Source organism: Corvus hawaiiensis, chromosome 12 (genome assembly GCF_020740725.1).
Source record: "Corvus hawaiiensis isolate bCorHaw1 chromosome 12, bCorHaw1.pri.cur, whole genome shotgun sequence".
Lineage (NCBI taxonomy): Eukaryota > Metazoa > Chordata > Aves > Passeriformes > Corvidae > Corvus > Corvus hawaiiensis.
The window spans coordinates 14,135,514-14,163,412 of record NC_063224.1 but is presented as its reverse complement, the minus strand read 5'-3'; the positions used below and the strand labels follow the sequence as shown (position 1 = coordinate 14,163,412).

General features: G+C 39.8%; 1 protein-coding gene and 1 long non-coding RNA gene across 2 annotated transcripts; both read left to right on the top strand.

The window, feature by feature from the left end:
* The first annotated feature begins 5 nt into the window (after positions 1-5).
* GPT2 (glutamic--pyruvic transaminase 2) lies at positions 6-26,923 on the top strand. Its single transcript, XM_048317098.1, has 11 exons — positions 6-741; positions 10,866-10,955; positions 12,435-12,543; positions 16,180-16,313; positions 18,258-18,501; positions 19,259-19,338; positions 19,898-20,034; positions 20,727-20,901; positions 21,672-21,827; positions 22,852-22,964; positions 24,181-26,923. Exons 1-11 carry the CDS (start codon positions 415-417, stop codon positions 24,269-24,271), a joined length of 1,656 nt encoding a protein of 551 aa, XP_048173055.1. The 5' UTR covers positions 6-414; the 3' UTR covers positions 24,272-26,923.
* LOC125332336 lies at positions 748-2,663 on the top strand. The gene is made up of 2 exons (XR_007206449.1): positions 748-1,403; positions 1,508-2,663. It is a non-coding gene; the product is annotated as an uncharacterized LOC125332336 (long non-coding RNA).
* Positions 26,924-27,899: the final 976 nt, after the last annotated feature.

Genomic DNA, 27,899 nt, shown 5'->3' with positions numbered 1-27,899 from the left:
GGCAGCGCGCCCGCAGCCTGGCTGGTGCAATCACACCTTAGCACGTCCCGGGGCCGGGGCCAGCGCCGGCTGGGAGAAGGATGGGTTTGCCCGGGACTCTTCCAGAGCACTAGCGGGGGCACTTCTGTTGGGGACAGGGGGCTGCAGCGCTATTCGGATGCAATGGTGGGATCTATTGCTCCTGTGGTGGCATCGCAACATTGCAAGATCAGTTGTATCCATTGCAATTAAGTTTGTGGGATCTGGACATGAGAGGATCGAGCGTATACGAGTAACTGTGCCAGCTCTTCGGCATTTCTTCTGACTGCATCTCCTGCTCGCGTGCATCTGACTAGCGCCTGGTTCCGATTACAAAATACACCGATCCCCAGCACTTGTATCCTTAATTTGGCTTTGGGAACTACCCGAGCAACCATGCATCGGTTTGTCTTGGTTGCCAGGCAAGCTGCGGCAAGGCTGTGCGGCCGCGGGCCAGGGGTCTGCCGGGGCGGAAGGACGGACATGGCTCTGCGTTGCGCCGCTTCGCTGGCGGCCGGGCAGCAGCCGCGGGGTCCCCGGCGGGAGGGGACGGTGCGCTGGAGCAGCGCTGCCAAGGCCTCCGCCGTGAAGATCAACGAGAAGGCGAGCAGGGAGAAGATCCTGACGCTGGAGTCCATGAACCCGCAAGTAAAGGCGGTGGAATACGCGGTGCGGGGCCCCATCGTTCTGAAAGCCGGGGAGATCGAAAAGGAGCTGCGGAAGGTGAGGCAGAGGCGGCGGGGCGGGGCAGGGCAGGGCAGGGCAGGGCAGGGCGCGCTCTCCGCAGCCCGTACCAGCTCTGCCCCGGGCGCTCCTCCGCCGCCGCTCCCGGTTGGGATGTCGCAGGGCTCGGCGGGGACATGACACCCTGCGGGGCTGAGACGCGACCCTGTGGAAGCCTCGGGAAAGCGGGAGGTACCGCGAGTGCCGCTGCAGTGCCTCCTACCAAGTTAAAAACTCTCGGAGCACAGCAGCCTGTCTCCCATCCCTCGCTGCCCCGAGCCGTGGCCGGACGCGCTCTGCGTCTCCCGCCCCTGCCCGGGCCGCCCCCGGCCCCGCTCCGCTGCGGCAGCCCCGGCCCCGCGCCCCTTCCCACGGGAGGCGGCAGAGGCACGGAACAAAGGAAGCCGCTGGCCGGCTACTGTTTATCTGGTGTCGCTGGCTGCCTGAGGCAGATACGGGACACCCCCATAAAGCAGTGTTTACATTTCTCCGGCCACTTTGACCCTTTGCTGCAATCCCGTGTCCTTTGTGTTATACAAGGAGGTGAGTGACCAGCTTTCATCATACTGATAGAGCGTTTAAGTCGTTCATGAGGATTTTAGCGATACTGCCTTGGCCGGGGCAGGGAGGCACCTTCAAAACCGGCGGCGGCCTTCTGACAGGTGAGCTAGACCCGGCTATCCCAGGCACTGCTCCGCAGCCTCATCCAACACTGCTCTGGGTCGTCCAAGGAGATCACCGATAATGTGCTCCTTTTTTATTGCAGAAGTTGAGGTGCCTGAGGACAAGCCTTCAGAGCACAAACGCTCAGTAACGCTGCCCAAAGTTGTAGGTGGTTGGTACTCTTTGGAGGATCAGATAATAAAGCAGATCCTAAGAGTCTGGGCCAATATGTGCTAAATAAAGCATCCAAATCAGTCATCGCTTACATTTTGTTCTTCAAATTTCTTTCTTATTCCTTGAGTATTGAAAAAAAGATTAAAAAGAGAAATCCTCAGCAATACAGACATGTCTTTTTGCTTCTACTGTTCAAACCACAGCTTCCCCTCTCATCACAAGGACTTGCTTATTTTTGTTTTGAATAAAGCATCTGGCAGAGTAGTTTTTCTGTAATTTCAGCTATTATTCACTGCCTTTGCTGCTTTAGAGAGTCTTTCTAATATCTTATTACAGGTACTGCAAGACCATTTTCATTAGTTAATGAAAAGTGCTTTGAACAAAAAAGTGCTACAGCAGTTCTAACCATAACAGATTAATTCTCTGGTCTTCGTGTTACTTGGTTCCCCTTGTTTTAGAAGGTGAAACGTTTTCAGCTCACTATAGTATATACATCAACTATTTGTCTCATTCAATAATTATTAAAAACAGCATCTTTTTTTAGAATTTCGCTTAAAAACTTCAGAGTGGTGATGGGGAATTAATTTCAGAACATCTGTTTTGATTTTTGCCTTAAAACTTGTTTATAAAGGTGTCATTGTGTTTACGCAACTAGGTTCCCTAGTGGGTGCATTTTCCAGAGTATAAAATCTTCCAGTGTTCTCACTGAGTATGTTTCTTTTCAAGTTAACATCGCAGAGCAGGAGATATTACTTGACAAAACAAATATAAAAGGCCCTTCACTAACTCCTCCCAGCTCCCCTGCTTACTCCAGTTACCAGCTGAGTCACTGGCAGAGAGAATAATCTGCTGTGCACTTATGAAAAAATCTAAGAGCAAGTCACTGCCAATTACTATATTAAAAGATTTTTATGTCAGTTTTGCGTTGTGCCTACTTATGTGGCATTTTCCATTAAATTTTTTTTTTCCAGGAACCACACTCATGAAATAATGTTTGCCATTGATAATGGCTACCAGCATTCCTAGAGGTGACTATGCTTTAACACGAGTAACGCAAACAAACCTCCCAGCTGGCAGGGAAAGAGGAGAAGAATTACTGCAAAAGTTGAGACAGTGTATCTGCAAAGAACACTAATCAACTCAAGCAAGCAGAAAGACTTTACTTTCTTCCACACTGCTCAAGTTATTCATTCGTCTTTGCCCTTCTGATAAAAATACTGCTATTCATTCCCTTGTTTAATCAAGCTGTCTGCTAAAGGATACAGTGTTGAGTAATACCCAAGTTCCTTATAAGTGAAATATAGGTTATCTAATTGTCTATTTTTTGCGTGTGCGTGTCTGAAATTTAATTATGTGTGCTCACACGTCAGTGGCACTTCTTTTTATTAAGTTGGACAGCTTTTTCCATCCCTCTCAATCTTAGCTCACAGAGTTAGGCCAACAACTGCCAGCAGAATTAACGCTGCTGGATGAAGAGAAGAGGCTGAAGTGGTTGGCAGAGGAAGGGGATGCCCCACAGTATCTCTAGATCCACAGCTACTCTTCACTAACAGCAAGAGTTGCCCCATAGCAGCTCTTCTACCTCTGATGGGGAAGGAGCTTTGCACAGGCTGGAGAGCAGAGGTTCCCCAGTATGAAGTGGAAGCACTGCAGTGACTGGGGGTAACAAGAACAGGCAGAGGTGAAGCAAGGGCAATAAATCTGCATTTATCCTGTTCTGCCCAGATGCCTTTAGGTAATTTGTTTCTAAACTGAAAGCACCCTAAATGCAGCCATTGTCTAATCAGATGTGATAGAGGCTCTCCCTGTTTAAACTTGGTTCCATTTGGTTACTCTTCATACTTGTGTAACTTACACAGCTGTTATGGAGATTGTAAAACAGCTACTTGAAGCTGTTTGCACAGTGTAAGCTTTCATCTACCTTGAGGTTTGTTAGTGTTCAGATCCCAAATAGCAGCTTCTCTATTATTCTATCTGGCACTTGCTGCTTCTCTATATTAAGTCCAAATGATCACAACAGGAGCTGTTAACTCCACAGTGAACACAGAAATAAGGACTAAAATGTTACTCAAGAAGTCTTTGACTGGGCAACTGAAGGGATATTCCTTAAAAAATAAATAAAAATGAGGCAATAGTTTCAGCTCATATGCTTGGGACTAAGACAATGTAAGTGACAAGTAGAATACTCAATTAAAGCAGAATAAGATCGATTGTCCAATACAGGTGGGCATGCTGTACCTGGATTTCACAAGTTTTGTTGGCTTGTGGCCTGTATTCATCTAGGTGGAAAATCAGGGGTTTGATGTACATTAAGTCTTTCAAGATGGAAATCTTCATGCAAAATCAGTGACTTGAATTACTTTCCTGAACCTTTCTTTCGTAATTTTGAAATGGTGTCATTCTTCGAAAGTGAAAACCTCTTTTCTCTTCCCCTTTGCTATTGGTAGCAATCAGCAGATTCTGGCTTACTAAGATGACAGACAGAAAGAACAAACTTCAACGATTCACCTTGGTGTTTCTGGAAACTTTTTAAAGCAAGCTAGAGCACAGGCATATTTTAATAAATGATTACACTCTAAATAGAACTCAGTCAAGTAAGACCTTTTTTCTACCCCCTTTGTGTAGACTTGCTAACAGATGGCTACGATATCAAGTATTGACTTTAATTACATTGCAGACTAGAAAATTGCTCCTGAATACAAATTCAATGCAAGAATAATGCAATCTCTGAACAGAGCCCTTCTCTTCACCTAATTAGTAATAACAAACTAACTTATCTTTACATAGGCAGGACACATACCTGAGTTGTTCCTTTGCATTCATGCTAATTTTAACTGACCTTGTTATGGAAAATCCCTTCATATCTGTTACCCTGACATTTCTCTTCATCTGTACTGTCCTTTTCTCCCCCATTCCTGATTGGGTTTTACATAATGTCAAGTTCTGTGTTAGGTTAAGTTGGCTTACATCTCCTTACAAAGCGTATGCATATTAAACAGCATTTCAGGATCCACAAGTCAGCTCAGGTAATACTGGAAGCAGTGCCTGGCTTAGTGTAAGGCACGCAAGGTCCTTCAAAACTTTCAAGTTACTGAAAGAGAATTGTAGGGTAGAAAGGGGGAGAGGGATGGTGTGCAGGGATATATTGTCAGCATGTAGGAAGTTCTTCCGATAGGGCAGGTGGGTAACACATCCCAACCCTGGGCCTGGAGCCATGGGCCTTCAATGGCATTATACAGTTTCTATACACTGAAGTCCCTATTTTTCTGTTACCTTTACAGTATGCTCATCTCCTCTGCCCACGCTTTTCATTTGCATAACTATTGCAAATAAGTTTATTCAAGCCACTTGTTCACTCCCTACATTGCTATTTAGACAGTAAAACTACCAAAATCCTTCTACTTATGTAGCTGAAATCTCAGGCAGCTTCTGCTAAAGTATTTTGGTTAAAATATTGTAGAGCTGGTTTGGGTTTTTTTCCCCCCTCACTAGTTCATCAGGCTTCTAAATTGAATAGAAAAAATCTGACTTAGAATCCAGCCTTAATTGTAAATGTGAGTTGACTGTGTCCCTGGGAGTTTTGGAAAGATAAAACACAATTTAGACAATGACATGCAGAAATATGATTTAACACGCCAAGAAAAAGATATAAGATTGACTGGTACACCCAGTAATGAAAGATGTTAAGCTTAAATTACCATCCTATAATTTTCTGCTTTGAATACGTGACTGTGTGCACACTGAGAAAGTATCTTCCAGGCAAGAGCATCTGACCTCATTAAGACAGAACTGTTGTTCCTCAGTTGTCTGTACATGTTGCATACGTAAGTGAATCTGTAGTAAAACCCATGTTTTTTAAGAGGGGAAAAAACTACTGCAGATGAAGTTGAAACAAAACTGGTTTCAAGAGCATGATTATCAAAATCGTATGTTCAGAAGCACGCAACCCACAGGATCCAGTTTTTGATATTTTCTGGTTGAATACATTAGCAAAATTTACTCCAAAATAGACCTTTTCCAATAACTCTTCAAGTTGAGGGTCCTAACGTCTAATGACTTTCTAATGAGCATTATTTTAATTCTGTCTTTTAATTCTGTCATGAATTCTAGTACTTTATCTATGTAGTCAAAAAATTCTGAATGCAAATCCACTTCAGTCAATGTGTCAGGCAAGAGTAACTTGAGGACAAGTTCTGTTCTGTAATCTCTGAATCAGATCTGCCAATTAAAGGTCAGCCCCACTGATTTCCTCATGTGATATGAGGGGGCATGCAAGTCATCACTGCCATTTTAAGTCAAAATCCAGAACTTTCCTTCTCCTTCCTCCCCAAAACAGCTCGTGTCAGCTTGAACTACACAAGCATAATACAAACCCAAAGCCTTACTCCATGGTAAGCAGGTCAGGTTTATTTTTCTGCTGTGAGCTGTTTTAATAAAAAGATTGGAATGCTAATTCAGGTCTTCAGGTCCCTATTAGTTAAGGGCCTCTGGGCAATGCCTTCTTGGCCTCTTGAGAGGAGGAGATAAAAAAGCAAGCAAGGAGCTTGGCTACTACAGCGTAGATCTCAGCTATGCTGAAATGTTTGGGTTTGCCAGCTCTCTGATTGTACAGCTTGTTTGTGCAAGTCACAGCAAAACCAGGCTCAAGGAAATAGTACAGTGTTTCATAGTGTGATGTTATTGCCTGATAACCATGAAGAGGAGGCACAAAGCAATGGTGGTGAAAATGAAACAATTGGGAGCAGCCAGGAGCAGGCAAATCCTGAAATTCAGAAATAGCTGTAATACCATGTTACTCTCCTGGGATTAAAAGCAGCTCACATTTTAGTGGCCTTCTCAAAGGAACCCTTTTCAATTCTTTCCTATTACCAAATCCACACATGCTTCTCTCCAGACTGACGGTTTTCCTTTGAAATTTGCTGAAGTTTTAGCAAAGACAGTGTCAGGTCAGTTTGCACCCTTCTTTACTCTTTCTGGGCACAGTGGTATTTTGCAGTTTGCCAGCATTTTCAGATGGTACCTTTGTAAAGGGAACCTCCAGGTACTCTAAAACTCCTAAGAGACAAACCAGCTCCTGGCAGGGCATTGGCCTCATGGGTGGTGTATGTTCTGGCATCACATTGTTTCTTTGATCAAGTAATTCTCTCAACACTTCTTGCATCGTGACTCTCTCTTTGAGAGACAGCTCATTGTTTCATACTGTTCTCCTTTTCTGTTGTGTTTTTTGAGGCTATGGGGATGTCTAGGAGAAGAGGAAGCTTCCCCAAACCTGGTAAACTGCATTTGTTATTATACTGGCTCTGCACCAATGAATTCTAGTTCACATATAAAAATCCCTTCTCCCAACTTCATGTGATATTTAGATACAGTTGTTAGTATAATTGTGTCTGGCTTGCTTCAGGTTTCAGATGTTTTTCATCTGTTTTCTTAAAAGATGCATTTCTTCTGAAAAGAGCAGAGAGACAGAAGTAACTGTTGAAGGAAGTAGTTTCTGAAGAGCATATTCTAAATCCTGGATGATTCTTTCATCCATTAAAATCCTTTCATTATCCAGAAGACAGGTACTAAAAGAAAGTACATGTTTTTAGTATTTTCTCCTTTAAACGTGAAAGTGAAAGATGGCTTCTCCAGCTTTAAAAGTGGCTACTATCATGAATCTGTCTGCTAACACTGTCAGAAGAGTGGCAGGAGCCTGGCCTTGTTCCCGAGCTGAAGCTGAATCACCTTGTGAGCACAGTGTGAGGTGCCGCCAAAGGCAGGAGGCTGGAGCAGAGCTTGTTTTGTAGGGCTGGGCATTGGTTTTCCTCCTTGATGTGGTTCATACCCTCTTCAGAAGGCAGGAGAATCAATCTGGAACTTACTGCTCACCAGTTTGTTATTAGAGCTCCTGTTATGCAAGCTTCCCTTTTGCAAATCTGCCAGCTTCAATCCAGCCAGACTGCTTCTGGAACACACCTTGCAAGCCTGCCTGCACCCAAAGAGAGGGAGGGGATGAGAGACAGACAAGTGTGGTGAGGGATCCCTAGAGGAGAGCAAAACAACTCCAATGGCCCAGTTCCTGCTCCCCCTGTGTGTTCCTTGGCTTGCAGGGACATAAATAGTCTCAGCTCAGGTATGTTGCTGACATGGTTAAAGACTGCTTAGCCTTCTGCAGTGGAATAAATCTATGACCTGTTGCAGCCCTTTTCCTACTTCTTTGCAATCTGATGTTGAGGTTATCAACATCACATTCACATTTCCTCTTTTCATACGGATCTTTCCACATACCTTCCAAAAAAAGGATTTGGCATAACCCTCCCCTTGGATACCCACACCCATCATCATAGGAGAAACCTTGACACAAGTAGCCAGTGACTAATGCTGCTCTGTAAGAAGCATCTGAGCAGAATTCTGCCTTGAACTCATCTGCAGAGGCACAAGCACTGTCTAGACTTCCCTTGCTGCCATCGGATATCCCTGCTTTGGAACTTTGACCCATTACCATTCAGCACTTGTTCTTGCCTGTTATTGTTTTCTGTTCCTTCTTTTTGAAATGCTAAGATGGGACTTTTTGTTCTAAAGAACTTTTCTAGACATTTTAAAGAACTTGTTTAGAACTTCTTATTTTAGACTAAATCTGAACAACTTCTCATACTCCTTTTTTAACACAGAGAGCCTGGAAATCAAGTAATAGAAAAATACTAAGTGGATGTAGCAATTTTTGTATAGATTTCACTAAGAGAGGATATAGCAAGTCTCGTGAAGACAGTTCTAAAAAATTGCTGATATTAACTTGTTGTCAGGGAAGGAAAAGGCTCCAGTTATTTAAAAGCATTTCTATTTGAAAGACAAAAAAGATAACAGCTCTTGTAGCTGAGACCAAGAAATACAAATTAATGAAGAGGGCCGTGGGCCTTTAAGTCGATGGGAACTGTGTGCACAACACAGAAAACCCATCATTACTTCTCTAACAAGATTTTATGGTGAGAGAACTATTGTGTATGGTTTGCTATTTATTCCAGACCCATCATTTGAGAAGCAAAGGCAGTGTGGGGTTTGTGGAGTAGGTGATGATTCTATACTTGCAGTGATGGCAAAAGCACTGAGTTTGGCCCTAATAAAGATTCAGATGGTATCAATGCTAATAAGCTACATTATTTATGATAAACTTGACACAGACACCAAAAAGCTCTGTTACCTTTGTTTTAAAGGCTGTGCCGCTATAAAAACTCCAAAAGTACGTTATGAAATGCCAAGTACCTTTCAGCATTTCACCAACCAAAGAAGCAGCTTTTTTTTTTATTGCAGAACACAATAGTATTTGTGAGCAAAAAATTTAATGTAGGGTATTTCTATTATTAGGGAGTTGGTTTGTTCTGGTTTTAATCTGATAAACCAGAGTACTTCTATTTCACGTAGCTGTTTTTTCAGACTGCCTAACTTAAGGCAAAGGAAGTATCCGTGTTCCTTAACAGATTTGTATTACTTTGCAAATCCAGTGAAACTGATTCAATTTGCTGTAAGGACCAAATGCAACCGAAGTATGTGGGAATTTTTCTTCATTTCAAGCAAATAGAATTTGTTCTTCTTCTACATACATCTTTCTCTTCCTACTTATTTGTAATTAGAATGAAACAATGTGCTGTCAGTGGACCCCAGATAGCTTGAAGAAAACACATTTTTAGCTGTTTACATACTCATAAATTACTAAACTTCAGCCTCAGATAACTCTAATGTTTATCTGGCATCCCTATTTCTAATTCTTTATTTAGAGCTGAATTCAGCTCTTAATTTAGGGACTCAGATCAACAAGCATAAAAGCAAATGACTTGATGAAGTCAGTGTGTCACTTCCAATTATTTTAAGTGAACTTTTTTTCTATTGCTGCTAAATGTAAGGCCATGTAAAATTTACCCTTTTCAATCAGGATCATGTAAGCCAAATTGTCTGGCCCTAATGCCATTTCTAACTACATATTTAATTTTAAAAGAAAAAAAATCCTGAAGACTCTCAGTTATATGAGTGGGGATAATCCTCCAGATCTTAAAAATCCAAATCTTAAACCTCCAAATCTTGGCATCCAAATCTTAAACCTCCAAATCTTGGCATACCTGGGGATCTGTATCCCTGATGAGTACCTGTATTATTGTTATCTTTGCACATCTGGGTTTGAGTCTGTCACTGAAGTCCAGCATCATAGTCCATGGTGGAAAAGCAAAAATCAGTCAAGGCTTGCCAGCCACATATTCTATATCCAAATCCAGTTATTGTCTGTAAATACATGGACCAGGAAGAGGCTTTCTGAGTCCATGCCCAAAGCAAGTTGTTACTGGTAATTTTCTACAGAAAACTAATCAGTCTCATTTTGCAGTTCCTTAGTCCACATGACAATTCTGTCACTCTTAAGAGGCCTTCCTACTATCTCTCAAATATACATTAGAACAACTGTAAATTTATTACTGCCTATCTCACTTATTCTTCTTGTAATGTTGTCTTTTACTTTCAGTGAATCTTTTTTTTTATTTAAACCACTGGTGGTTTTTTCAACCAGTCAGTTCCTTGCCTTTTTTATGCCCTTATTTTATTTTGCTTTTTAAAGAGCTGTGATTGCTAATCAACATTCATTAACTTCCTTCCCTGTGTTTTCGTGATGCATTCAGTTTCTCACAGGAAAAATGGCTGGCTGTTCAGATTTTGGAGACTAGGAAGCTTTTAAATATTCATGGTGATTATTTAGCACTTCTGTTTATCATACAGAGCCTCACTATGATATATAGTGAAACATCTCTACATGGAAAAGTGGGGTCATCATACAAGGGATACTTAATCTAAGTATAAAATAAATAAGCAAGCAATATCTTTACTGTTTTTACTCTAAAAGAACTAAAGGTCTTTAGGTTTCTTTTGTTGGTGGTTTCTCAAATATCCTCAAGTCTTTTTAGCTTCTTGACTGATCCATCCCTCCCTTAGGTGTCTCAAAGAAGTTGCTCTAATACTGACAATTCAAAATGCCCTTTTTTCATTTTTTTTACTTCAATATGTAGTTTACAGCCAAGTCAGTCTCTTACTTGCAGCTAGCAGAAGAATAAAAGCCAGTCTATCATTTAAAAATGTGTCACAGTCAACACAATTTCTGTAAACCATTTAAGATTTACTGGCAGTATTGCATAAGAAATGCATTAAGCTTTACCTTAAACACTGTAGCTGTTCTGAGATCAGGCACTGTTTAGTTACAGCCATGTGACAGATACTAAAGAAGAATGATCTACTTCAGCCCTAACAAAACATTCTGAATTATCCCTTTCTAGGGAATCAAAAAACCTTTTACTGAAGTGATTAAAGCCAACATTGGAGATGCACATGCAATGGGACAGAGACCAATCACCTTTCTCCGTCAGGTAAGACTACTATAAAACATTATTATTAATTTTTTATTAGAATGCCTTAAAAGCTATCTGATATGGGTGTTAATATAAGTGATTGCCTAGATGCAATTAGACTTAAAATAGTTCTTTTGTAAAAAATTAAAAATGTTCATTTTTGAGCTGAAGTCCTACTGCTTGTTGATTGTCCTCTTTTAACACAATAGCTTTCCTTAGTTTCCATATCATTCCCCACCCATACTTTTTCCTGCCACTTCTGTGTTATCAGTCAGCACATTCATTACCAATAATGCTCTTCAAGAAAGGAAGTGGTTGTCTTTAAAGAGAAAAACAAAAACCTTTCTTCATCTGAGAGTATACTTTGAGATCTGCACGTAGCTGGTTTCAACTACTTGTACCGTATCTCATTTTGCACATTTTACCTCTGGGCAAGCTAATTTGTACGTTAACTTTTAGGGAAGATTACAACAGAGTTCATGTTTGTATATTATTCCTAAAACACAAATAAGGTTAAAATGAGTATTATCCTGTTTACTGAGCATCCCTCACATCCTCATGTAAAATCCTCCGTCTATAATAATGTAAATTCAGAGACTTGCAGGACAAACTGAAGCCTTATCAAACTGCGAGTCCAGGTGATGAGGGTGCAAAATCGAGCTGTGCAGCAAACTAGGGAGACCTGAGCTTCTTACAAATTATTCAGACATATTACAGGTTATTCCAATGTTATTAAATAAAATGGGAAATCCTTTCTCCCCATGACTGTGCACAGACATGGATTAATTCATTCTCTTTGTCCAACAAGATGACAACAGCCTATCCATATTACACCATGTAAGCATAAAAATGAGAGAGACTGGAATAAATTAAGCTGATCTCAAGAGAGGGCTCTCAATTCTTTGTGTCTTACATTCCTTCATTAACTTAATTCTGCCGGGTCGTCTTGCTACTTTTACTATGTTCTATATCACCACTTCTTTTTTTAGTTCAATATTTCCCACAAATTCAAATCAGTACGAACTAGAAGTTATTTTGGGGAAGGATTATTAGAACATGCATCTAGGACTTCAAAAGCTGATCGTATTTCTCAGTTCTGCTCCATATTTAAAGTCTTGATTTCCTGTCAATAAAGTGGGCTAGTAATACACAAAGAGTGGAAGATGGAGCTGGTTAGAGATAACATAGGAATAATTAACTGTGCTTTACTGTGTTTGCACTACACTTAGCTCACCGGGACTCCAATCTTCACTGTCTGTAGTACAAATAGTTAATAATTCTAGAGCTGTTTTTATCAGCATAACTTGGAACATGATAAGATTTCTTCTCTTCTGTGAGCACAACCCTTAAAAAAAAACAACTGCAAACTCTTCATCAACAACCTGTTTTAAATTAGCCAGTATTTGTGATCTTAATTTCCAAGAAAAGTTAACATAATATCATCAACTTAAAATAACCATTGAAAAGTGGCCAATTTACGTTTTCTTGGCACTCCAGGTAGTGGCCCTGTGTACATACCCAAACCTGCTGGACAGCCCGAGCTTTCCAGAAGATGCCAAAAAGCGAGCCAGACGGATCTTGCAGGGCTGTGGAGGAAACAGCTTAGGTAAGGCTCTGTTCCAGTTGCTCCTGTTGGTATTAGCAACAACAAAGATGGTTTCAATATCTGCAGCTGGTGGGGCGGGTTTGCAGTGTGACCTACAGGTGGTGACAAATGGTGCAAATTCTTGGTGGGACTTGTGACAGAGGAGGAGGTGAAGGTTATACATCTATGGAGCCCTTGCCGCAATAACATCTACGCGTAACTAAACAGAATGCTGAGATTTTTTGCACTAGGAAAGTGGCAGAAAGTACTAGTGAGGCTCTGTTCTGTTGGTATGATATCTCTTAATCTGGGGCTCTGTGTCTCCTGCTAAGACTGGGTGGAGGGTTTTACAGTTTTACCCTCTCCAGAGGGTTCCTTTGCCAAGGAGTCTACTGTCTCTGTAATGCTGGTATCAACAAACAATATATGTCCATCTCAGCTGATCCAGTGCATGCTCCTGGATCTTTATTTTGAACTGTCAGTTCAAGTATGTTTGTCGGAGGATGAACTGGGGTATCAGAAACTCAGGTACTGAGGTGATAATGCTCTGCAAAAGGAAAGCTACACTGCTGAAAGGTGGTATTTTTTTACTAGCTGAGATAGTTTTAACTGAAGATGTCAGAGCTCTGTTTCTCCAAGGTAAAATAACAACTTGTGAAAGAACTACAAGGCTCTGTTCTTCAACTACTGTTCCTACAAGAGTACACATGTAATATCCACATAAGTACAAACTTTGCATATTCAGTAGAAAGGAAATGGAAGAGACAATTTCTTTCTCATATGGTGACTGTGCTGCCTACTTGTACCTGGCAAATGCCACTAGAATTTCCACTTTGCAGATACTGCTGGGTGCAGCAATGAATCTGACACACTTACATTCTTTCAAGTAGGCAAACAGTGACATTTCAGAGGACTTATTACAGTAATTGGCATATTTCTTAATCTTTGTGATTGCAGTGCCTATTTGCACTGGCATATTTTGAGAGTAGGTGCTGTGAAACTTAATAAAATAAACAAAACATAAACAGTGATTGCATTAGCCGTTATTTCGGCTTTGGACTATTCCTAACAACACAGCCTAATACAGAATGTATTTTATCTTCACCTTCTTCGTATTGGTTTTTCTTTTAATGTAGACCATTAAAAATACATTTATCAAAACTGAGAAGTTCCTCTAGCTAAATGAATCCCTTTCCTGTCTTACTTTGGAACAATAAATGCACGTAGTACTGTTGGCACATAAGAGTTACTGGGGATACATTTGAGTTTTGACTCAGTCTTTCTTTGTAGTGATTCTGAAATTCAGGGACATGGAAGGAGTTCTCAGAATGATGAGTCTTGGCCCCTTGGTGCTCCCTTCCCCTTAAGGGTGTGGTGGTGTGGGACATCACAGCCCCATGTTGGAGTAAAGTATAAGGAATTCAGCCTTGCATAATATTTCAGAAATATGTTCCTTTTTTTCAGAAGATCATGCATTTCCCATCATTTCTGTTAGCTCAGTAGATTCTGAGGAAGTAGGCCTGAAACTGTTGCAATATTCAAATAAGATGATAATTCTGAATACACCCTCTTAATGTCAGTGGATAAATTGAGGTTCTGTAAGTAACTGGAGTCTAAATGTCTTTTTATCTTGAAATTATTTATGCCAAGAACAACTGTATCTCTAAATTCCTGACAACTAAAACCACAGTAGACCTTTCTGATGTGCTATAGTGGTTTCTTCCCCCTCTCCACCCTGCCTGTCTCCAGTATGGTGTGTCAGCCCCTTCTTTGGTCTCTGGAGCTCATCAGCCTCTGTACAGCATCTCAAAACATGCAGTTGGAGGCACAGGGATGTGCAGCTGAATGGAAGTTACCCCTATCACTTTGTTGGTAGTCTGACAACTTACTGCTGTTCTCTTCATGGCTGAGAAGGAGAAATTTGCTTTCTTCTGAAAAAAACAAAGATTAAAAGCTGACCTCTCTCTGTAGCTTTAAGTGTTGTGTTTTGTTCAAAACCTTATTTTTTAACAAATTTGTCAATCCAACACAAGGGTGAAATCACTACATATGGTCAAAGCCATTTGAAGTGTTACACCCACATCTATACCAGCCTATTTAAATGTATTAATTGCAAAGTTAATATGAGTGTCTTTTCCTCTAGAAATGAACTGGAATACCCTCACTTCCAATGAACATTCATTTGGCAAATCCCTATTCATGGTTTGAGTCTCGCTACTCCCAGGCCATATATGAAGGCTCAGATGTGTCCTCAACTTCTCATGTGTCCCAAACACTCTGGGATTCTACTGACACCACTTACTTTGCATATGGGATAAATGGCATGTCTTTCCAGGCATTTGAGACATTTACCCCTCTCCTATATACAAAAATACATAATATATGTAGCTTTATTGGGTTGGGTTTATTTATTTGCATCCCACAATGCAAACATACGGATTCTAGTCAAAGCCATCAATTGAGTACAATTAAGTGTAGAAGTACAGATCAATTAAGTGTTCTGTATAACCTCAGAGTGGTAGGACTCAGCACCCAGTGGCTCACAAGACAGAATGACAGCTTAGGTTTGTTCTCCTCCTTTAACAACATCTTCCTAGCTGTGGTCAAAGACCCATGTACAGACCCGATATAACTTCTAGTCCTGTAAAAGTGAATGTTTAGGACATCAGGGAACTTCATGCCCTGAATTACTGTTTTGTCCCATGCAATTGTGCAGTACTTGCAAAGGTTCCTTGTCTTTTTAAATCATGCTTTCACAGAAGTCCTACCAGGCAGACTACTAGCAGATAACTGAACGATAAGAGTTAAGTCAGGCACAATTATTCCACTGCACCCAACAAGCAAAGAAGATTCTGCGGCTTCCTGACAGTGTTCTAAAATAGATGTACACTTGTCACTTCTTTGTCCGTCAGTCTTAGGCTTCATAGCTTGAATCCATTCCTCACCTTGACCTAGGCTTATTTTTACTCTTTATTTGTTGCACATACTCAGCAGTGATGCACACAGGCATCTAACAGCTCATTTTATTTAAGATTATTAGTTGTGCTCTGTAAACTGCACATGAGATTGGGGTGATTCTAGACATTTCTGCTGAAAAATGGTTGTGGGAGATGCTGTGGGGGAAGAAGAGAAGCAGTTTAGGATTTTTTTGGTTTCAGACTGTGGGAGAAAATGATACGTTATTTTCATATTGCAAATAAAACCCTTATATTTGTCATGGAATAGAAGAAGTTACTTTCCTTTCTATTGCACATACTACCTCTGTTCCTTGTTCCCATTACTTAAACAGGAGTTTGTTTACATTCAGAAGTGCTTCCAAAATAAAGAAAGCTACTGAAAGATAGTAAAAATGGGATTGCTGTCTCAGTTTGCAAAATAGGCTTGAAATCATGCTTTTTACCAATCCAGTATGTTATTTTTGTATTTTAGTGATACTTATTGTATTTGTCTAACTCCAAATTAACTCTTTTGCTCTATGAATGAACCAGCTCCCTTTCCTCCTCCATGGAAAGAAAACCAAATCCATCCTGGGGATCCATATAAATATGGCTCATATGCAAACTACTCCATACAATATTGGCTCAGGAGTTTTGCTAGCAAACAGAAAATCTGATGTACATTGTACTGAATTCTCATCTAATTTTCTGTTTGTCACAGGATCCTACACTGCCAGTCAAGGTATAAATTGCATCCGTGAAGATGTTGCTTCATATATTGAAAGAAGAGATGGAGGGGTTCCTGCAGATCCAGATAATATTTATCTCACCACTGGGGCAAGCGATGGCATTTCTGTAAGTGTTAAATTGAAACCTGTCCTTTCTTGGTACAAACTGCAGCTTATCAGTTACCTCTGGAAATACAAATCTCTGTTAAACCTCTGGTCTCACAAAGTCCTGTGAGTTTGGTCTGGCAGATACTGAAGCCCCATTCAATGAATATCCAATCCTGTGAACAAACCAGTGAACCCCCTGTGTGGATGTCAGGTGCCAGCTGAGAAGCAGGCGCAAAGTCTCTTAATATACATTAAATTGTACTTTTCTGTAAAGGTGGTATGAACTACAGGTGCCTAAATACGAGTTTAGAAGATTCAGAGCATTCAGACTAAATAATGGTTGTCCTCAGTGATTAAGATACATAAACATTGGAGATTAGAGGGTATCAAGCAGTGGCAGAGGGAAGAGGGAATGACCTCAGAGGTGAGAAGTCTCAGCAGCTCTTCTTCCAAGTAAACTCTGCTAGTGCAGATCAATGCCAGTGAAAATCCCAAAGATGTATTTCTGTCTGTGTATTTCAGTTTGTTTGAGAAACACTTCAGGTTTTGTGTTCAGCCAAGGTTCAAAGACGGTCCTCAGTTAAGACAGGAATACCAGTCTCTATCAGATTGCTCCTTTACACAGAGCCCTTCACTGATAGTACAGCAGCAGTTTGGCTTTTACGAAAGCAGCCTTTGACAGTGTGTTGGTGAAGGTGGTTTTTTTTAAAGGACATCTAGTGGCAGAGCTCAGAATGACAACGCTCCGGCAGGAACAGCTCTCCAGAGGTCTGCAGTCAATTGGCTTTCCAGAATTTCTGACACTGGCAGCTTGTCAGGAATGGCAGCGCAGTACATCTAATCTGCACCATGCTGATTTGATTTCACCATTGATGTAAAGTCAGCACCACAACGAGTCTCATTATTTGGCCCTTCCAAAGACAAAACAACCTCAGGGGAGAGAGGGTGTTGAGGAGTTTTTAAATATGCATTTAGTCCTGATTATATGTTTTGGATGCTTGGTATTTTTAAACTAGTGGTGGGTACAAAATTATATCGATTATAAATCATTAGCTTAGCAGCTGAGTATGTGATGAGAGGCACAGAGCAGCAGATTTTGTACCAGAACCACCAAGAAACTAAAGGATACTGCTGCTGAGAGAAAAGATATTTTTGGGTTTAGATGCCAATTACATGCTGATAAGGATGATTGCTTTGATTGCACCTGTACTTCAGAGTTCTCCCTTGGTTATAAAGGCAAGAAATCTCTCTGCTTCCTGCCCCTTGTGCACTGTTTTATTTAATTCACATGTAAAAAGCCTCCACATCACACAGCCATTGGGCACAAGGAAATTGTCTGGACTGACCTTAGCACAAACATTACCTTTCTGTCTGTGTCTTCTGGGAATAAACTACATATGATTTTATTTCCGTCCCAACACATGCAGACTTCTGATCTGTTCTGTTACTTGAAAATAAAAACATAATTGCTCGTAATGGAAAACAGGTTTCTCTGTTCCAAGGGAGAATCTGCACAGGCCCCAGTTCTAATTTCTGTTTTTATTTATTGGTCTCTTGTGGTTAATGAGACAAAATGAATGGAAGGCAATGAGCAAGAACTAGCTAAAGCTTCTTTGCTTACAACAGGGCACAGCAGAAAAATCATTATCTTGATATTCCTGTTGCGAACTTGCCCTCTAGCTTTGTGCTCAGAATGTTTTTCCTAAATTTTGCAGTTGATCTGGCATGATCTTTGGAAGCTATGTCATGAGAGGATTCCATTAAGCTTAGACCATCCTTACTCAACCAGTAACAACCTGAAATAAATAATTCTCTTTGACTATCTGCTTCTAGGACAGAAATCTGCCTTAACTCTAGACTTTTTTAGGAAGGAAGTTTAGTAACTTATTCCAGAGTGTATTATTAATTCTGGTGTGTGAGCTTTTTTTTTTTTTTTTTTTTTTAATTCCTACTTTTTCCCCAGGCAATTTTAAAGATCCTGATCTCAGGAGGTGGCAAATCCCGAACAGGAGTGATGATTCCTATACCCCAGTACCCCTTATATTCAGCAGCCATCTCTGAACTGGATGCTATCCAGGTGAACTACTATTTGGATGAAGAAAATTGCTGGGCTCTAAATGTGAATGAACTTCGCCGTGCCTTGAATGAAGCTAAGGCATATTGCAATCCAAAAGTCCTCTGCATCATCAACCCTGGAAATCCCACAGGTCTGCAGGAATTTTGTTTAGTGAATGGGTTTATGGGTTTTAAGACATTTTTTTCTTTACTTTTTCATTCATTTGACACTGCAGGCAAATCCTAGGTACTTATCAAATGCATAAAGCTGAATTCCAGAGATCAGTGCTCTAAGTAGGACAGTATGTTTTACTTTTAGAAACATATTTTCAGTATCATGGAACTCCAGAAAGGAGGGAGCAGGTTCACTTCACTGGATCCCATTTGAAGCCACTGCTTCCACTGAAGTTTTCCAGACTTGTGGAATGACTTTCAGTCACTTCTGGTCTCTGTGAAAGATCTTGCCTCTGGCATAGCCTGTAGCCCCTTGCTTCTGAGAGGCAATGACTGTAAAAACTCAGAACTCAGTGGCAAGAACTGCCTCCCTCAGAATTTAGTTGTTTGAGTAGCTGAGGTTGACTGGTAAGAAACTAGCTCCCACCTAACCATCATGCATATGAGCATTTACAGTGATTAGCTGTACACAGAGTACTCTGAATAAGTCATTGGTTGATTACCGTATCTCACACTTCCTTTGCTTAGGATGGACTAAGTTACCTTGTACCATAATTCTTCCGAAAATGCTCCTTAATTTCATACTTAGTGAACGGAATTCTAAAGTTCAATAGCACTTTTCAGAGGACGAGTGATATCTTCTTGAAAAGTTGGTAATCTGAGTAAGTCTGGGTGAAAAGATTGGTATGTGTACACTCCACTAACTTTCTTCTTGCTTTAAAAATCAAACTATAGGACAGGTGCAAAACAGAAAGTGCATTGAAGATGTGATACACTTTGCTTGGGAAGAGAAACTTTTTCTTCTGGCTGATGAGGTAATGGAATAATCTGTTCTCTCAAAAGCACAGCTAAGAGTACTCTTATGAGGTTTAATTTTGTTCCATGTGTGGTATTGGTATTTTTTAAGTACAGGGAACAGACTCTCTGTTACCATATTAAGACATGAACAGACATGCAAGATTCTTAATATCAAAGGATCAGTATAACAGGTGGCTTGATCTGGGTTTGAACTAGAGAGAAAGTGTAGGGGACACAAGGAAGAACTTTGCTGCAACAGACCTAAAAACCTGTGTGGTGCTCAGACCACTTCAAATGGAAGAAACAGAAGGAAAATCAATTTAAACATACAAGTAAAGGTTAAATCATACAAAGAAGCTCACTGTTCTTCCAAAGGCCCAGCCTTTAAGTGTGGTCACATCAGATAAAAAGTATCATTACAGTAACTATTACTTAACAAAGAACCTTGTGTCTTCTAACAGCTTTTAAGTTTTGAGTGTAAGGACTGTTTCTTCAGTTCAGGTCTGCCTCTCTAAAAGGCCATGTTTTATCCTTAGTTGGGGGAACAGAGCACATTAATGTCTTCTGACTGTTCAGGTTTACCAGGACAATGTGTACTCTGAAGGATGCCAGTTTCATTCTTTCAAAAAGATTCTGTATGAGATGGGACCCGAGTACTATAACAATGTTGAGCTGGCCTCTTTTCACTCCACCTCTAAGGGATACATGGGCGAGTAAGTCTGATTTAGTTTTTTTTTTATTTCATCTTCCTCGTTAATCTGGTTGGACAGCCCTTTTATGTTACTGACCTGAAGGTAATCCACTGTAATTAATCCTCTATTAATTTTAACTAAAGACTATTAAGAAAAGAGAAACAAGCACGGAGTAATGGATTAACTCAGTGGTTTTCAAAGTACCAAATAATAAGCATATTTATTTCAGACACCTAATGCCTCAGTCCCACAAAGGTGAAATCCTACAGTCCCAATCTGGACCTGTGATACAGGAAAATTGGCCTCCAACATTCAAGGGAACAGCTCACTAATCACTGGGAGGTTTGGTATTACAAATGTTTGGGTATGGTTGTTTTGGGGAGCAGGAGATGGAAGAAAAAGAATTTTTTGATTAAATGTATACTGCTACAGCCATATGCTCTTGTTCTGAAGATTAAAGATCCATGTTAATTGTTAACTTGCCTAATAGGGAAGCTGCTTGTCCACCTTTATCTCTGTATGGGATACTGGGACTTAATGTCATGTAGCTCCATCTGAAACCATTATCAGTGTGGCAGCTGTTTCAACAACCTGTATGTTACCTGTTGTAAGATTCTCATTAATTGACTTTCCACTTCTGCAGTCATTTTCAATGCTCTTGTGGTATTTATACACTTGAGGTTAACCAACCTCTTCTGTTCACTTTGTCACAGATGTGGCTACAGAGGAGGTTACATGGAGGTCATTAACTTGCACCCGGAAATTAAAGGACAGCTCGTTAAGCTGCTTTCTGTTCGCCTTTGTCCTCCAGTCTCAGGACAAGCAGCCATGGATATTGTGGTGAATCCTCCAGTACCTGGAGAAGAATCTTATGCACAGTTCATAAAGGTCAGCAATAACATGCTTGTTCTTTTGTGCATTTCCCAAACCTATCCTAAGTACTGGGAACTCAAACTATGCACAGAGATCAGTCTTCTTTCCTTCCTCCTTGGACAATACTGTATTAACACTAATTTACAGAACTATGGAGTGTATTCAAAATTAACTTAATATGACACTTAAAAATACTAGGAAGGCATTATCAAATAAGTTTTCTTGCTGATAAATTCAAATTTTTTCTTGTGTTTAATATGGCAAAAGGTTTACTAAATAAGATTTGCTGTTACTAAAATTTAATCAGGAATATAAGTTTAAATAAAGTAATAAAATCAATCTTTTTCTTAAATATCCAGTGTCTCTATATACTGAGCAACATGACAATCTGTATTGAAGTATACATATAGTTTCTCACTTGTAAAAATGAAGCTGACTCTGTCTTAAAATACTACATTATCAAGTCCAACCAAAGGCTCAGCTAACACGGTCTCTAGAAATAGCCAAGAGTGAATGCTCAGAAAGAAGACTGTGAGAAGAAGGCACAAAGATAGAGACTTCTGTAGGTTATTGTCTGACTACAACACTGTAATTGTATCCTACTAAAGCCTTTTTGCACTGCTGTTTTTAAGAGCAGAACTGGAATTCGGAATATGGTTTTCTCTAATAGCTCAGCAAAGCCCTACCAGTGTTTCATTTGGGGAAGGCTTTTTGAAACATAGTTTCTCCTGGTGTTTTTATTGCTACTTCAAATGTGTCCAACTGAACACCTTCCTTTTAAACAGGAAAAGGAATCTGTTTTGAACAATCTTGCCAAAAAAGCCAAACTAACAGAAGACATGTTTAACAAGATCCCAGGAGTTCACTGCAATCCTCTTCAAGGAGCTATGTACGCTTTCCCACGGATCTTTATTCCTTCCAAAGCCATTGAGGAAGCTGAGGTCAGTCAGTCATTCTTACTCCAATCCATTTTAACCTCCTCTCACCTGTACCTGCCACTTCTAATGATGAACTTTGATTCCAGAGATGGAGTACAAAAGCAGTATTTCATGGGCTGTGTATGATTTTAAATATAACATGACCTTTATTTTAAGAGAGGAAAACAAAACAGATCGTTTCATCATAGTGCTAAGGCTCCCAGGTTGAGAGTGTCCCCAAGGACGTTGGTGTTTAAGTCACACAAGTAGCTGGCCCTGTGAGGTTTCAAATTGCTGCCTGTGCCTGGGTTAGGGAGGCCAGCACGTGTGAGTGGCAGTGTGCTTCTGACCCTACAAGGGAAACCCCATTCAGCAGGATTGGGAAAGAGGGCTGGAGGTTTCCTTATAAATTTCACCGTTTTGCCTTTGGGACAGGAACCTATATTAATAAATGATAAGTCTTTCTGTTCCTAAGCAGAGCTCTGAAACCTAATTTGTAATATTCATTTTGTAAAGGGAATCTTATTAGCACAGCTGAGAACAAAAATAGGGTTGTTTTTCAGCTGCTTATTTGATTAGGTATATAACCTGGATATATTTAAGAACTTTTCATAGTTATTAATCAGGGGACTTCCTAGGCAGCAGATTATTCAGGAGGAAAAAAAATAGTAACTGCCAACAGAACTGGAACACACAGTTCTCAAATTAATTTAATCTTATCAAATGTCAGTGCCTTAGATTTTTCCAAGTACAACTTTGAGACTTTTGACAAAAAGTTACAAGCAAGTCAAGGAGAATAACAAAATTACCTAAACCCTTTCTTTTGAAGTGAGTTTTTGTGTAGGTTATTCAGCCCTGTTGCTCCTTGAAGTACTGTTATTTAATTTACTGTGAACTGCCCCATTAGCAATTGTTCCTCATCTTCTTTAGTAAATTGAATAAGAAACTAATAATGTAAGATAAAGATTCAGAAAAAAAAAGCAGTCATGAAATTCTATATATTAGGAATATTTTGATTTCTCTAATTCCAATGCATCCTTTCCCTTAGGCTCATAAAATGGCACCTGATATGTTCTATTGCATGAAACTTCTGGAAGAGACTGGAATATGTGTTGTACCTGGAAGTGGATTTGGCCAGAGAGAAGGAACCTACCATTTCAGGTACAGTTTCTGTTTATTTAAAAGCAAATTAGCAGTAATAAGCAAAGTATCATCCCATTTCTTTCTCTTCTGATTAAATATGAGGATTTTTATTTCAGTTTCTGTTGTCTCAGTGTCTACTGGACAGTTTCTGTGGACTGACAGCAAGGTCAAAGACCTGGTCTGCTAGATGAGCTATTCAAGTTTTAATGGTGTTTTCACATCTTGCTGACATAACTACATTCTATTTTTACACAGTGGCATTTGAAATGCCTTCTCCAGGAATACAAACAATAGTAATAGCTTAGACTTTAATCTTAAAGTTGGCTATGGAATTACAAAAATTGCCCTGCATTCTTTTGGAGGAGGAGGGGGTTAAACTGTGTTTCCATATGGAGAAACTTCATGAAAAATGCTTCCCTATAAATCTGCTCTTTAAAGACTGTATAACTTTCTTACCAAAACAAGATGTTGAACTAAATAATCTAATACCAAAACTGTGTTGCTTTTGCTGCCAATAAATAGAACTTTGCTCTAGCCAAGTCACTGATAGCTAGAATTTATCATGGAATTTAGTCTTCCTCAGTCTGAAACAATACAACAGAGGGTATCTTTAGCCTTGACAGTTCTGCAACACAGCCAGCTGGGTTAGACCCCTTGGTACACACAGCTCCAGGAAAATCCTAGAGAGTCCATTCCTGCACCAGTGTGGGAAAACCATTGTGATCTGTGTGTCTTGTGTACAGACTGGCATACACACCCATGGCATTTTCAGATTCTGCAGAAGAAGGGAAAAAGGGACTAAAACCTGCAGAGTGGCATGCTGCATTGTTTTAATGCTTCTGAACTCAGTTTTCAATTAAAGAAAAAATGTACATTTACTCATAACTGACAACTCTTAAATCTCAAAAAACTGGGTGTAATTTGGCATAACTGCCCAACAGTGGAAACTGTGTTGTTCTTATTTCTTACTGATAACCTTCTACACCACTCAACAGAAAATAACAGTTCTTGAATTCCTGTATTCTAACCAATTGAAACCAATTTCTCTAGTGTAATGGTATAGTTCATTTAAAGTAAAAATGCAGAAAATTATAGAATCACGTCAAAACAGATATTAAACTTGTTGCTTGCTGTGCTTTGAGATTAATCAAGATCTGCGCAAAGATCACAGTTTAGTTGGTTCTGAAGATAATGTGGGTTGGTTTTTTTTATTTCTTTAAATATTGTTTTTCAGAATGACCATTCTTCCTCCAGTAGAGAAGCTGAAGATCCTACTGGAGAAAGTGAAAGACTTCCACATAAAGTTTCTTGAAAAATATGCATGAAACTACTGTGGCTTTTTCCCCCTCATCCCCTCCCCTTCAAGGCAAATGCAGACAATGAACAATGATGTGCTGAGAATGTGCTGTTTATCTAATTTAACTCAATTCAAAATAGATAGAACCAGACTCAGATCCTGCTACAACTTACTGGACTATTAAAACTATATCTGGTCTAGAAGACATTGTTACACCAACTTTTTATAAGGGGAAGGGGAAGAATGTGAAGAAAGCGCTGAAAAGAAAGAGTCAGTAAATGTTTTTGTGCCTTGATTGGAAGTTACATTTGTGAACTTTTGACTCAATAGGTTGGGGAAGGGAATTGCTCATTAAAATTACTACTGTCATGTGGGCTTTTTTACAAAACAGAAATGACAAGTTAAATTGTTTAGATAGGAATGTGTTTCCCATCTTAAAATTCTACTAAACAAAAATCCAAATTCCTACATTATAGGTATTTCTTGGTTTAGTTTTTGTTGGTTTTGTTGTTAAGTGTGAAGTGTTCTCCAAACCTGATCAAGCACGTAGGGACAGCATTCTTATTTAAAAAAATCTTCAGCAGATGTATGCAGATGTCTTTGAAATTCTGCTAAAAAGAAATCCTGCCATCCCAGCATAGTTGGAATGGAATATACAGTTTTGATCAGAGGAGTGAACATGGTGTCTGCTTGAACCATATTTTCATGGAACTGAAACATAACGAGGAATACAGTCTTCTTCCTGTGCTATTCAACACATGATCCCAGTATATGAACACTGAACACTTCCTGCCATAACAACTCCAGCAGTTTCCTGTTAACTTTACTCCATCTTTTATACACACGGAACAGAGCAAGTTACTGTCTCAAAGCAGATGTGAGTACAGTCAATCCTTTCAAGTAGGGTAAAACACAACCCTTTCAGAACCACTCTGTCTGTGGGGAACATTTGTTTGGAAACATCACACAGCCCCTCTAGCTGGCCAAAATCCAGCTAGAAATGGCAAGGACTGACACGTTGTTACCAGGAGAAATGCTGGGGCTGATTTCTAATGAAGGAAAAATGTATTTAAAGGAAAATGTCTTGCACCAAGCATAAAGATAACAATAGTACAGCTGACACTTAAATCTTCCACAGTCCTATTGCTGGCTGAATGATCCTGAGTGCTTCTCAAAGCCCAGCTAAATAAGGTGGCTATCTAGGAGTACAGCTGAGGAACTCCACCAATCTCTGCCAGCTTCCCTGCAAAACAAAAGACAGCTTCTGTTTCTCTAGAGCTGGAAGCTGGACACCCTCTGCTAGCTCTGATAAAGGTGCTAGATGCTAAAGGAACAGGCCTTTCAGTATTCAGATGTGAAAGCATTAGCATTTGTCAGGCTTAGGCTCAGCATTTACAGTTTATTCATTAAGAATATCACATTCCATCTAGTCATTAATTTTAAGTTATTATTTAGAAGTAAACTCATTTTAATGTCTACTAGCACTTTGTAAGGCTGCTGTTGTAGCTGGTTCAACACCCTGTGCTGATCCAGGTTACTAAAGCCAAGGGCTAGAGAAACACCATCCAGATAAACCTGTGCCAATTTATCACGTGAGGAAGACGAGATGTTGTTGCCAATAACTGTCCTTGCCACAGCAGCCCCAGTCTATGACCCAGCATTAGCAGTGGGTGAGCTTCTCACAGTTCCTTACTGAGGCCTGGGAGAAGAATTTTTTCTCCTCAATCACCTGCCAGGGGTCACAGGTTATGGATGAAAATGGCATGGCTGCTACGCAAGCTACTGTGGAGGATTGGAGAGAAACAATTCCACTTTTCTCCTCAGAGAAATGCACTCCTGGGAGGACAACAAGTGTTCTCTCATAAGTGAGAACACTTATGCTGCTACTATCATTGAAAAATACAACCCGTCAGCACTCTCCACTTGGCATCCTTAATATGCACTAATAAAACAAACCCAGAAAGCAAAACTGTGGTAGGAGGTCAGAATAATGATGTAAAAATAAGACAAACAGCACTTTCCTCCTCTAGGAATGTGTCCAAATCAGATCTGGCTTTGGACTCTTAACGCAGTATAGATTGAAACTAAGATCTAACAGTGGGAGTTAGAATATTTTTTATATTTTTGTAACTACAGCTTTTTCATGGGGTAGTATTTGTAATCTAATAAGTCAATAGATTTTATATTTGCCTTGCATTTGCACCTGATACTTCTGGAAAAAAATGTAAAGGTTTACAAGTTTATAATGATAATTTACAGGTGTGAAAGGCTTTTTGTTTTAAGTCGGGACAGCAATTCTTACACTTTTAAATCAAATTATAATGGCATAAACTGAGTTTTTTCTAAACATTCTATTATGGTGCCTTTTATGTTTCTGACATTATAAGGGATAACAATTTGTTCTTGATGCATCTCATATGGAAGGGTGGTAACTTCTATTGTCCATCCACAATATTTGTATGTATTGTGATAAGGTTAATGTGCATTTTTGTGGAACAATCATGTAAACCTAAGACAAAAAGGCTTATTTTCCATGTCTTTGAAATATTTCATTAATAACAGACAATCCTTCCTTTCAAATGCATGCTTCTAGGTTTGATCTTCCTCCAGGTGCTCCTTATAGCAGTACTTCAGATGTATGAGACTTCCAAATAATAAAGCACATGTTAAAAAAATGGTACTACTATTCCATTTCCTGTGTCACTGGAGCAACAGCAGCTGGATTGCATTATTCAATTCCATTATTCACACATTCAATTCCATATTCAAACCAGTACTTACTAATATTTAGTACCCATGTACCAGATCATTAATTTCTGCGTCACTCCAGTTTATGGACTTGAAATTTGTCCAACTTACTACCATAAAACTATTCCTTACCAGTGCAGAAGTGTAAATAGAGATGGTCTTAGGCAAGTTTATGCTCGTAATTAATCCTATAAAGTAAGGAGCTGCAACCAGAAGTAAAGCAAGCCAGAGTTCTTCCTTCACAGAGAGGATTAGCCAGTCAGCTGAGGCTGATCAACTGTGTCCTGAAAGCTTTGGTGAGGGGTCTGTTTGGTGTTGTGAGTTCCCTTTTAAAAATCTTCTTATATGGCTTGTAGGAGATTAAACTTACAGAGCAACACTGTCTTGTCTGTTTGCAGTGACACCTCAGAATTACTTTAGTGGTGTTTGTTTGGGAATTTCAAAGAAAACAAAATTTAGGGAAAGGAAACTAGTTCTGCTTCCCTAAACATATATGCATATGCCACAACCACCAAAAGCATGAAATTCTCTTCTTTATATCAGGATTTTGAGTGTTTTCTGGAACAGAAACACTTACCTGTTTGTTTGGAGGGATTTTTTTTTGGGGGGGGGGGGTTGGAAGGGGAGAATGTTTTTTGTTTTACAAACAACAACGTGGTCTGATATAAAATGCTTATATTATGAATTGTCAATCAGATTTTTTTCAACTTTTTTTGAGTGACATAGTCTGTCCCATCTGGCTCACGAGATGTGCCAGATGTATATGATACAGAAAAAAGCCACTCACTTCAGAGAGCTTGCAGCATCAGTATACACCATGTGAAAACCACTAGTGTTTTAAAACATTATCTAAGTGCCTTTTTACACAGTTCCTTGGTCAAATTTATTCAAAACCCAAGATACTCCTA

Excerpts from the sequence above, each read along its gene's own strand:
- GPT2 (XM_048317098.1), top strand. The coding sequence starts at position 415 with ATGCATCGGTTTGTCTTGGTTGCCAGGCAAGCTGCGGCAAGGCTGTGC. Across the intron at positions 742-10,865 it reads TCGAAAAGGAGCTGCGGAAG|GGAATCAAAAAACCTTTTAC; the intron begins GTGAGGCAGAGG and ends ATCCCTTTCTAG. Across the intron at positions 18,502-19,258 it reads CAACCCTGGAAATCCCACAG|GACAGGTGCAAAACAGAAAG; the intron begins GTCTGCAGGAAT and ends ATCAAACTATAG.